At 39.1% G+C, this 12,533-nt stretch overlaps 1 protein-coding gene across 1 annotated transcript in view; it reads right to left on the minus strand.

Moving 5' to 3' along the window:
* Nucleotides 1-12,533, minus strand: part of OSBPL11 (oxysterol binding protein like 11) — a 92,360-nt gene that overhangs the window by 19,043 nt on the left and 60,784 nt on the right. The window contains exons 9-10 of the mRNA XM_025875642.2: nt 7,587-8,085; nt 4,529-4,715 (exon numbers count right to left, since the gene is read on the minus strand). Coding sequence (XP_025731427.1) covers nt 4,529-4,715; nt 7,587-8,085 — 686 coding nt within the window. The remainder of the gene's footprint in view (nt 1-4,528; nt 4,716-7,586; nt 8,086-12,533) is intronic.

The following is a 12,533-nucleotide window of genomic DNA, read 5'->3' on the forward strand; positions in this document are numbered from 1 at the left end:
CAGACACAAAATTGCTTAAGGTATTCTTGTCAAAAATGCATAACCTGAACCTAAAAAGAAAAAAAGACAAAACCAAACTGAGAAGCATTCTATAAAATGGACCTGTCATTGTCATAAGAGACAAAGAAAGGCAACGGAAATATTCCAGAAGACTAAAGAGACATAACAATGACATGAATGCATGATCCTGGGTAGGAGAAAAAATACTGCCGATTATTGCGAAAATTGACAAAATTTAATATAGACTGTACATTAGATAATAGTATTAATTTAACATAATGTTAAATTTCTTGAATCTGATAACCATTCTGTGATTGTATAAGACAATTTCCTTGTTCTTAGGAAATTCAGACTAAAATATTTTATTTTTTAAAAAAGATTTATTTATTTGGGGGGGAGGGAGGGAATGCACCTGCGTGCAAGTGGGGGGAGGGACAGGGGAGAGGGAGAGAGAATCCTCAAGCTGACTCACTGCTGAGCAAGGAGCCTGACACAGGGCTCAAGCCCAGGACCCTGAAATCATGAGTCAGCTGCTTAACTGACTGAGCCACTCAGGCGTGCCCCCAGACTAAAATATTTTAAAGTGTCAGGAGGTCTTTAACTCTCAACTATTTCAGGAATAATAACAGTGATAATAATATGTGTATATATATAGAGAAAAAGAGGTTTTGATAAAGCTAATGAAGCGAAATGCCAGCAACTAGGCAAAGGGTATATGAGAGTTTGTACAACTCTTCTGTAGGTTTGAAATGACTTCAAAATAAAAGATAAAAGTAATAACATATATCACTTCCATGCTTAAAATTTTAACTGGCTCCCCAATGCCTTCAGAATAAAGATCAGATTTGTCAGAATAGTATATTGTATTCTTCTATCACAGTTAAGAGATATAGTCAAATGTCAAGGACTGAACAGGAACACAGATAAACATAAAGTTAAAAAAAAAAAAGGTATCGTGACTTGGGTTGGAGTTTCAGTTTAGCTCCAACTAAACAGCCCAACACAACTTTCTGTACCTGTTGGTGTTTACAGGCATCGGTGCCCCCCGAGAGGCTGACCCCCACTGCCCCAGCAGCTGGCACCCATGTTGTTAATATCCACTGATTTATGCCCGTGTCTCTCCCCAAATACCTTTAGCTGGGGATGGAAGATGAGGAGAGGGGAGGGGACCTGCCCCCTCCTCAGGCATCTGGGAGGGCCCTGCCCCCATGGGCTTCACCCTTTCCTGCAGGCTCTCTCCCCGACACATTTGTTAAAATCAAACCTGAATAAAACTGCAAGTTTAATAAGAAAAAAAAAGCCACTGATTTACTCTTGCCTGTGGCTCTAGTATTTTCATCTCACTATCAACTATTTGGCACTGAGCAGAACATCCCAATACCAAAACTACCTTCTTAGTTCTTCACGTCATTAAGAATGACTGTCAAAGAAATGAAGATGTTAAACTCCAAGAAGAGAAAAATGAAGAGAGCCTGCAACAGCTGTTTTCAAACCTCTGCAGGGCTCTCCTAGGGGAGGAAATGGGATAGCAACTGAGTGAAGCTCTAAAAAAAATCAGATCTAAGAGTTCATACCTAAGAGATTAGCCAGTAATATATTAAAGGAGTAATATATTAAAGGAACAGGTACAATTTGGTAGGGTGGACTAGATTCTATCCCCAAGAAGAGAGAAACTCACACCTAATCTTTCCAAAGAAAAATATGCAAAAATTTACAAATCACTTATGTACATAGCACTGTATAGATGGAACAGAAGGCCCAAAACAGTACAGTTCTATCAAAAAGCTTACAGCCATGTTGGGGGAAATAAGACAAATCAATCAAGAGAGTTTGTGTATAAATAATGTTTTTTTATTTTTTTTAAAGATTTTTATTTATTTATTGAGAGAGAGAGAGAATGGTAGAGAGAGAGAGCATGAGAGGGAAGAAGGTCAGAGGGAGAAGCAGACTCCCTGCTGAGCAGGGAGCCCGATGCGGGACTTGATCCCGGGACTCCAGGATCGTGACCTGAGCCAAAGACAGTTGCTTAACCAACTGAGCCACCCAGGCACCCTAAATAATGTTTTTTTAAAAACAAATGTTTTTACAGGTAATATGAGTCCTGTAGGATTTCAAATAACACACACATATGCATAAACACATACTCTCAGAATGAAGTTTCAGGAACCAGAAATAGTTTGCAAAAAGACAACTAAAATCACTCCATGTTTCCTTACCCAGAAAATAATACTTATGAGAAAAAAATAGGGCGCCTGGGTGGCTCAGTTGGTTAAGCGACTGCCTTCGGCTCAGGTCATGATCCTGGAGTCCCGGGATTGAGTCCCGCATCAGGCTTCCTGCTCAGCAGGAAGTCTGCTTCTCCCTCTGACCCTCTTCCCTCTCGTGCTTTCTATCTCTCATTCTCTCTCTCTCTCAAATAAATAAAATCTTTAAAAAAAAGAAAAAAAAGAAAAAAAAAGAAAAAATAAACAACAGGCCACTAAGAATTACCTTAGTGTCACTGACAATAAGATGGTGCTGGCTTTGGAAGATTTATCCCTATAGCTGTTTTCCCTAAGTATTCTACTCAAGAATGTTACAGGGGTACAGATTTCAGCTCTAACTTTATATAAATATATAAATAAGAGGAGTCTGAATGGACTGCTTGCCCCTCAAACACTGAGTTTTGTGCGAATAATGAATGTTTGAACACAGACTGAACAGATCAGTTATCAGGCAGGTTGCAAAGGGATATATGCCCCTAGCAAATGTTGATCTAGTGACATCTAAAGCCCCTGCTGGTTTTAAGGTTTGAATCCTGTGATTACTATAATGAGGTATAAGTAGAGACACATAAAGCAAAGTGTTAACCATAACAATACCTTCTCTAAGGGTAAAAGGTGACTATTCTGACAATGTCTAGTGGTTCTGCTTGGGTAATATGTGTGTGTTTTGAAGTCTGTATTTTTAAAGGCCCATTCAATGTCTCAGAATCAATCAATCTTTCTTTCCACTTCTAAAACAGTTAAGTACCAGCTGTCTAAGAATGAAAAAAGTAAAATAGCTATATGCAGTTGAAGGTCTCATACATGGCTGCAGGGAATGTTACTTTGGTAATGACCACTTAAAACTGTGTCAGCACTTACTCAAGTTCAACTTCCATCTCCTATGAGCCAGTAATTCCACTTTTAGGTATCTATCCAACAGAAATTCATACATACATTCACCAAATAATGTTCTAGCAGCACTACTTGTAATGGCCTCAAACTGGAAACTACCCAAATGCCTAACATGAGAATAAACAAGTGAACTGTGACATAGACATAGTCATACAATGTAATACAGTCTTCAGTAAGGAGAATGAACCATGCTACACATGGATGAATCTCAAAAACATAATATTGAGCAAAAGTCAAATGTGAAAGAATACAGTGTATGATTTCATTGTAGTATATAGTTCAAAAACAGGCAAAGCTAATCAATGGTGTTAGAAATCAGGATAGTGGCTACCCTAAGAGGAAAGGGTATAAATGGTTAACGTGGTGTGTGCGTGTGTGTGTGTGTGTGTGTGTGTGTGTGTGTGTGTGTGTGTGTAACTATAACAGGGCATGAACAGGGTCTCCGGGATGCTGGTAATGTTCCATGTCCGGATCAAAGTGCTCATATTTTTACTTTGTAAAAATCATCAACAAGAGATGTATTTTTCAAAAGAGTTATAGACAGAGAAAACTATCCCTACTTTAGGGACAGTCAGAATAGACATGAAGGGCTTAAGGAAAAGAGTCAGTATCCTTTTGAAGATTCTATTAGACAACTTCTCTTCATGGAGTTCGCACGATCTGGACCAGCGCTGAAGAGACTGAGAGAAGCTGAGAAGGGGGTATAAGAACTGGCCATTTCCTAGATGGGATCAGAACAAAGCCCCTATTCACAGTATTAGTACCTAAAAACACTGGTTTCCATCACTGTGCTACTTGAACTATTTTATATGATTAGATATATTTTCATGCCAACTTGTACCAACCTGGCTTCACTGAGGCCCGGATCTAGTCTGAACCCCTTTAAAGGCAGAAATTGGGCCAGAGACTGAATGTTCATTTGTTAGGAATTCTACTCTACACCTTGTTAGCTTAACCAGGAAAATTTTATAAGAGTAGACAGATCTGTCACTATTTTAAAAACTAGATCAGGATGGGGGTGCCTGGGTGGCTCAGTCAGTTAATCATCCGACTCCTGGATTTGGCTCAGGTCAGGATCTCAGGGTCATGGGATTGAGCCCGGCGTTGGGCTCTGTGTTCAGCGCGGTATCTGCTTCTCTCTCTCCCTCTGCTCGTCCCCCCCACTCGCACTCTCACTCTCTATCTCTAAAATAAATAAATAAAATCTTAAACAAAGAAACTAGATCAGGATGCCCAGAATGTCTCGAAAAAATAGACATAAATAAAAGGCCAACTCCATCCACATAAAACAAAGCAGGAAAAGAATAAGGAGTTATAATACAAGATCAAACTGGTAGAATATGAGCCGGATATCATTAAAATGTTCTTACCGGTGTAGTCTGCCACCATAAAATGGCTTAGTATGAAAAGTGATGCTGGCTGAATACCCAGTTTTTGCACAGTTGACACTGACTTTACCACCCAGTTCTACCCAGGGAACAGTTAAAATTGACCGGGCATATGCACAAGGTAGAGAAAATGTATACTCTTCTCCATGCTCCAATAGACTGAGGATACCTGAATATGAAAACATGAGGGTGGTTAACATCTTAAAAAAAAAAAAAAAAAGTTATAAAACATCCATATTATTTTTTCTTAAGTCTAGTAAATAAACATTATTTTGCTTAATTTTCATTTAACTTTGGATTAAAGTAACTTCACTCACAATTGTATTTGATAACATTCCTGGTAGTAGTGAATCTAGGTTACTTTCATTATGACTTTGCTATCCCTTTGGGGTTCATGGGAATGTTAGAGTGGAAACAGATCCAAATTTCCCTCTAACAGACTCTTAAAACCTTAAGTCAGATTTTAAGAACACGTTATATTGAATCATGTTATGGTCTGATCATAGTACTAATAACTTTCTCAGTTTGGGAACAAATAAATGTCTGATGCTATAGAGTCACGGAACCTACTCTCAGTTCAATGGGGAAAAAAAGCATTCTTCATTCTATGTATATTAGGAAGAAAAAAACTAATTCTATTATGAAAACTATGGTCATGGTAACAACTTTGTTTGCCAAACTCTGAAGTATTTGGTGTGAGGCTACAAGAGATAGAAGTGAGTTTTCAAACAAATATTATTCTAATGGGACTTGTTTTATATTAAGTGATGCAATATTAAAGATGGTTTTTTAAAAGAAAAAATACAGGAAGAGAAACTACATTAATGAATAATCAATTTATACTAGATAACAAAGAGACACTAAGGATATTTGAGTTACATTACTAACCCAAGCTCATTACCTGGGTCACTATCAGACTAAATACTGAACTGAAAAAGTACTACTACTCTGAACTCTAATGGTATCTTTCTCTTAATGAATGCTCATTAAGTACTCTGTTCTCAATGTTCACAAATAAGGGCAAGAGTCATAATAAATATTTTAATAAATTTTTAGGATAAGCAAATAGACAAACAGATTCTAAAGCAGTCTACTTTATATAAAGTAACACCAATTATTTTCTTATATTACCTTTACAGTCTTCACAAAGGGCAACAATAAATCAAGAATTATCAAGCCATTTCATAAGGAACCTGGCTCTGGCTGTAAAACATTTATATATAATGGGAGCTGTCAGAAGGCATATAAACAACATACTTGGGTATATTTTAAGGGTTTAATAGTAACTGCTGATTCATTTTAAGTCAGAAAAGATGTTTTGATGACTTTTCTAAGAATACATCACCTTATAACCTGGGTTTCTGATCTCTGATTTCTAAGACTATATTTACCATAAGTATCACACACAACATAATTTAAAATCAGTTGTGAATGTACATGATAATAGACTAATTAGGACAACAGATTCAAAGAATTCTAAAACCTCACTTACTTCATCATTACATGGAATTTCCCCCAACAATAAAAACAAAACATGCTCCTATTAGAACAAAATGAATTGTCATAAGTCCCATTCTCTGATTTTATTTACTTTTAATGAGGTTACTATAGAAATTTTATTTCTAAAAGGCAATCCATAAATATATAATTAGCACAGAAATACTAAAAATTACCTATTTTATACCGCCTTCATGATCAATGCAAAGTTAAGATATTAATGCTTTTCCTTATTTCCTGAAGCATTTCCTTTCTTGAAGAGGCTTACCATCACCACATACTCAGTAGGAGCTAACCTACTGAGGACTCCTCCAACAAAAGTCCTCAGGGAGAGTATGTTAAAGGAGGATGTTCTAAATCTGGCTATGTCTTAGCTTTTGTAAACTTGAACATGTCTCATTACCTCTAGACTTGTTTTTTTTCATCTATAAAATAAACTGATTTATGAAGATCTAAGAGCTAATGTTATGAAGCTTATAAATGAAGATGGCAAATTTTTTAACTAATAAAACATGAGTACTTTCTAATATTATAAAAGCTTTGATTAACTTAATACATTATTTGGAAATTGGTTAAGACTCATATCACAGCAGATCTTAACAATGGGGAAAACTGAAAGGCGGGATAAAGTATTTTCTTCACAGCTACTGTAACACAGTCTCAAAATGTTAGTATCACAGGCTTAATTATACCATGCTAACACTGTAATTTTACATTCTGAACAAATTCTTCCATGCACAAGGGTTTTCCTTTAACATAAAAATGGGAGGGCTTTTTCTGCCATTATATTTTCATTAATTCTTCAATGATTTCTGTGGAAGCTTTCTGTTGTTTACTTTTTGGGTATTACCTTATTTTTTCATAACCTTTTGCTGAAGTGAAATTAAAGACTGGCAATGTAGTTTAAAATATTACCTCCTCAGAAGACAGAAAAGATCAAGCTAGAAGATATTTCTAGGTAATATATTTCTTGAGTGCTTTTTATAATAATGAAAATATGGAAACAACTTCAATGTCCAAATAGAGGAAATGGTTAAATAAAAGATGGTAAATATCTTATTTCATAGGGTATTATACAGTCATCAAAACATGTTTTAAAGTGTTATCAGTGACATGGGAAAATGAATATTTATTGCAAAAAAGCAGAACACAAAACTATATATAGAGAACTAATCCCAACTTTACAAAACAAAAATAAAAGTATGAACATATACACAATAGAAAAAATACAAAATGCTAGCCAAACTTATCCTTCTCTGGATGGAGGTATTAGAAATGGTTTATTTTCCCCTTGATACTTTTCTAAGTTTTCCAAATACTCTATAATAAAAAATTTTATATTTAAAATAAGGAAAAAAATTTAAGAAGATACTTTATATTTGTCCATAAATATGAGCCTCCTTCCACACCATTCTGGAACACACTTAAAAAGTGGAACAAAAAAGTGGCATGTAACATTTCAAATTTATAATATTTATCTAGCTTCCCCAAATTTAAGATTATAGTTTGATATTAAAAATTGGAGAACAGTTTTTCTCCTTACCTTCTCCAACCATTGTCACGCCTATGGACATGCCTAAGAATTTGCTCTTAGTCCAGACATGCGCATTTACACACATCTTCCTCTCCGCACATTCTGCATAAAATCCTGAGACTGGAGGATGATGGGAAACCTGCTCAGCAACAAATCTGACTGTATAACAGTCTGATTCCACCTGGCTCAAAGTCTCCTCCGACAGAGGAGCATGATTTGTGACTGCCTGGGTGGAAGAGCTGCTGCTAACACTGGATGCCACCTCCCTTTTTGGCATCCTCCAGGAACAGTGAAATGTTTCTCCAATGATAGGATTGTACGGTTTCTTAGCAATGGCTCCTTTACGGCCTTCATGAAATGAGGTAAGGTAGTACTCAACAAAACGAATCATTCTATCCTCAGCTGTGGCTCCGTTAGTGATGGCTACAAATAGGTCTGGATGAGACATAAAGTCTGCATACATTTCGAGCAAGGAACGCTTCTCTAGGATAAACGTAGGAAGCACCACCTAAAACAACAACAACAAAAGTCAACCAAAGAGGAAAATTTTAATCCACGTGTATATCTGTAGAAAACTATTCTTACCTTTCCGAACACATTTCATTCTAGGTGAGTATTAAAAACAAAGTCACAAAAGTATTTGGTCTCATTAAAAAATAAGCATGCTTAAAAGGAAATTAAAATCAAGTGGTTAAGATTAAATACCAATGCAGAACTTCAAGAGGGTCAGGTAGAAGACATTTGTAAAAAATTCCTCTAACTCCTAGACTGGATAAAAAAAGTATCATCAGGGAAATGACAGTAAAACTCAAAACGCTAGCCATGCTTTTTTTCCTTTCCTTTTTTAAAAATAAATTATGGATGACTGAGCAAGAGATGAGATAAGAGAAATTTTCTTTTTTAAAAATATTTTATTTATTTATTTGACAGAGAGACAAACAGTGAGAGAGGGAACACAAGCAGGGGGAGCGGGAGAGGGAGAAGCAGGCTTTCTGATGAGCAGGGAGCCCGATGCGGGGCTCGATCCCAGGACCCTGGGATCATGATCTGAGCCAAAGGCAGACGCTTAACAACTAAGCCACCCAGGTGCCCCAAGAAGAGAAATTTTCATTCCCTGAAAATAGACAGACTAAAGAGATCACTGATCAAAGCAAATATTTTAACTTACACTTAATTTTAAGGATAAGAGAACTGTTTTTAAGAAGGGAACTTTTTATTTTATTTTAGTAAAGATTTTACTTATTTATTTGAGATGAGAGAGTGTGTGTGAGAGAGAGCGAGCGAGCACAAGCCCGGGAGAAGAGGCAGAGGGAGAAGCAGACTCCCTGCTGAACAGGGAGCACGATGCAGGGCTCGATCCCAGGATCCTGGGATCATGACCTGAGACAAAGGCAGATGCTTAACTGAGTCACCCAGGCACCCCAAGAAGGGAACTTTTTAAAGTAGGCTCCACACCCAGTGAGGGCCTTGAACTCACAACCCTGAGATCAAGAGTCCCATGCTCTACTAACTGAGCCACCCAGGCGCCCCTCAAGAATGGAATTTTTGCCTTTCATGAAGATGGTGCCAAAGGTGAAGAAGGAATTCCCTCCCCCTCTCACCCCCACCCCAAAGCAGGAGCCAAAGCAAAGGCTTGGAAGGCCAAGAAAGTGGTGCCGAAAGGTGCCAACAGTCAAATGCACAAAAAAAGAAAATCCACGTCTCCTACCTTCCAATGCATCAAGACATTGCATCTCTGAAGGCAGTCCAAATATCCTTGAAAGAGTGCCCCCAGGAGAAAGAGTCTTGAGCACTATGCCATCATCAAGTTTCCCCTTACTACTGAGTTAGCCATGTGTAAAATAGAAGACAACAACACACTTGGGTTCACTGTGGATGTCGAGGCCAGCAAGCACCAAATCACACAGGCTATGAGGAAGCTCTATGACATTGAGGTGACCAAGCTCAACACCCTGATCAGGCCTGATGGAGACAAGAAGGCGTATGTTTGACTGCCTCCTGACTATGATGCTTTGGATGTTGCCGACAAAACAGAAGTCCAGGGGCACCTGGGTGGTTCAGTCGTTAAGCGTCTGCCTTCGGCTCAGGTCATAGTCCCAGGGTCCTGGGATCGAGCCCCGCACTGGGCTCCCTGCTCTGCGGGAAGCCTGCTTCTCTCTCTCCCACTCCCCCTGCTTGTGTTCCTGCTCTTGCTGTGTCTCTCTCTGTCAAATAAATAAAATCGTTTAAAAAAATATATAAACAGAAGTCCAGGTGGCTTAATCTAATTTTTAAAAAAATTTTTTTTAAAGATTTTATTTTATTATTTATTAGACAGAGAGAAACACAGAGAGAGAGGGAACACAAGCAGGAGGAGTGGAAGAGGGAGAAGCAGGCTTCCTGCCAAGCAGGGAGCCCAATGCGGGGGACCTGGGATCATGACCTGAGCCAAAGGCAGACGCTTAATGACTGAGCCACCCAGGCGCCCCTAAATCTAAATTTTTTCACTGAAAACAAAGCAAAACAAAAGAAGGGTACTTTTGACACCTAAAGCCAGGTAAGTTCAAGGAAGATTAGTTTTATTTTTTCAAAAAAGATTTTGTTTATTTTGAGAGACAGAGAGAGAGCACGCGTGTGAGCAGGGGGAAGGGCAAAGGAGAGGGGGAGAGAGAGAGAGGCCACAAGCAGACTCTGAGCTGAGCTCAGGGCCCAATCCCACAACCCTGAGATCATGACCCGAACCGAAGTCAAGAGTCCGACACTTTTTTTTTTTTTTAACATTTTATTTATTTGACAGAGAGGGAGAGAGAGATCAGAAGTAGGCAGGCAGGCAGGCAGAGGCAGAGGGAGAAGCAGGCTCCCCGCCAAGCAGGGACCCCGACGCGGGGCTTGATCCCAGGACCCCGGGATCATGACCTGAGCCGAAGGCAGACGCCCAACTGACTGAGCCACCCAGGCGCCCCAAGAGTCTGACCCTTAACTGACTGAGTTACCCAGGGGCCCTGTGGATTAGTCTTCTTTAGAGCAGAATTGGAGAGGCACTGCAATCTGGTTCAACAAATTGAGAAAGCAATCCTGTAATATTTTTCAAAAGCCCAAAGATATTCATATCTATTGAGCCTAGTAATTATTCTTCTAGAATTCTTAGGAAACAATATGAATAAAGAAAAATAAATGTGAAAATAAAATTAAAATCTATGCTTTTAACTGTGGTTCTAGCAAACTTAAATATGGAAATTCCACCTGATAAACTTTATATCATTTAAAAAAATGGTTATGGGGCGCCTGGGTGGCTCAGTCGTTAAGCGTCTGCCTTTGGCTGAGGTCATGATCCCAGGGTCCTGGAATCGAGGCCTGCGTCCGGCTCCCTGCTCAGTGGGGACCTGCTTCTCCCTTTGCCTGCTGCTCCCACTGCTTGTGTGCTCTCTCTCTCTCTCTCCCTGATAAATAAAATCTTTAAAAAAAAAAAAGATGGTTATGGGGGAAAAAAGATGGTTATGAAGATGATACAACTAATACAAAAGATACCAATGTTTCAGGTTCATTTCATGGTGAAATGAACACATACATCTTAATTTCACCTTCTACTGAAATCCATTAAAATTATATTGAATGTATTTTATTTATGGGGCGCCTGGGTGGATCAGTCATTAAGTGTCTGCCTTCAGCTCAGGTCATGATCCCAGGGTCCTGGGATCGAGCCCCGCATTGGGCTCCCTGCTCAGCGAGAGGCCTGCTTCTCCCTCTCCCACTCCCTCTGCTTGTGTTCCCTCTCTTGCTCTCTGTCAAATAATAAATAAAATCTTAAAATAAATATATTTTATACAGACAAATCTAAAGATACCAGGAAAGTAGACAAAAACAACAAAAATTTTTTTTAAGGTGTGCACGCGAGCTGGGGGGAGCAGGGGTGGAGAGAGAATCTTAAGCAGGCTCCATACACAGTGCGGAGCCCAATGTGGGGCTCAATCTCATGACCCTGAGATCATTACCTGAGCCCAAATCAAGAGTCAGATGCCTAACCAACTGAGGCACCCAGGTGCCCCCAAAAGCAACATTTTGGGAATTAACTAGAAAGCTGACTCTTATGCAGTGGTTCATAGATTCCAGAGAGGGCTCAGGAACTGACAGCATCAGGTACCTCTGGATCTGGGAGTTGATAGGAATTTTAACATTCCTATAATGATGACTGAGTGAAATCTGCATGCAGAGCAACTGAATCCTTAAATCCCCTCCCCAACTCCACACTGCTGGTAAGTGCCCCTCTTGCATCCCAGCCAAGGTCTGGAGGTTTAGTCTCCAAAGAGTGAAACAAGGTGGCTTATTCTCTAGTTTGGGGAACATCAGGGGCTTCCAAGAGAATGGATACCATATGGATAAAAGGGGTATGAAGTAACCCTATATGAAATAAATATTAGATGCTAAGATCCTCTCCCACCCAACTCTCTTCTCCTCCACCACTCCTAGTTGCTCTGCCTACCAAGCAGGAGATAAGAAGAATTCCTTCTGGGGTATTTCACTAACCCAAGAGAGAAAATCTAATGATACTAACACTAGATTTCCCAACAAATCCAGAATGGACATCAGTCTTTTCACCAGAGCACCATAACAAGGAGGCAATATTCAAAGGAAAAATTAACTGCAAGTTAGAAATTCTATCCAAACTAGAAATCAAATATGAGGGCAAAATAAAGACACTTCACACATTTTGTCTCCCACAGATCTTTCTCAGAGCTTAAAAGAAGATGTGCTCCACTGAAATGAGAGGCAACCAGAAAAGAAGAAAAAAAAACAGGAGACAGATCTAGCACAGAAGGACAATGAAAGGACATCCCAGGAAGAGAGCTGCACAGCAGACACAGGGAAATCGGTCCAGATCAGAGTGATATGATTCAAGAGACAGACACAGGAAGACTGTCATCCATGCGCTCCATGCTTCCACAGTTACCCTCTTTTGAAACCTGAGGACAGAATGCT

This window comes from Callorhinus ursinus, unplaced genomic scaffold, assembly GCF_003265705.2.
Source record: "Callorhinus ursinus isolate GAN/ISIS: 27379988/994484 unplaced genomic scaffold, GSC_fseal_2.0 scaffold1, whole genome shotgun sequence".
NCBI classification, from domain to species: domain Eukaryota; kingdom Metazoa; phylum Chordata; class Mammalia; order Carnivora; family Otariidae; genus Callorhinus; species Callorhinus ursinus.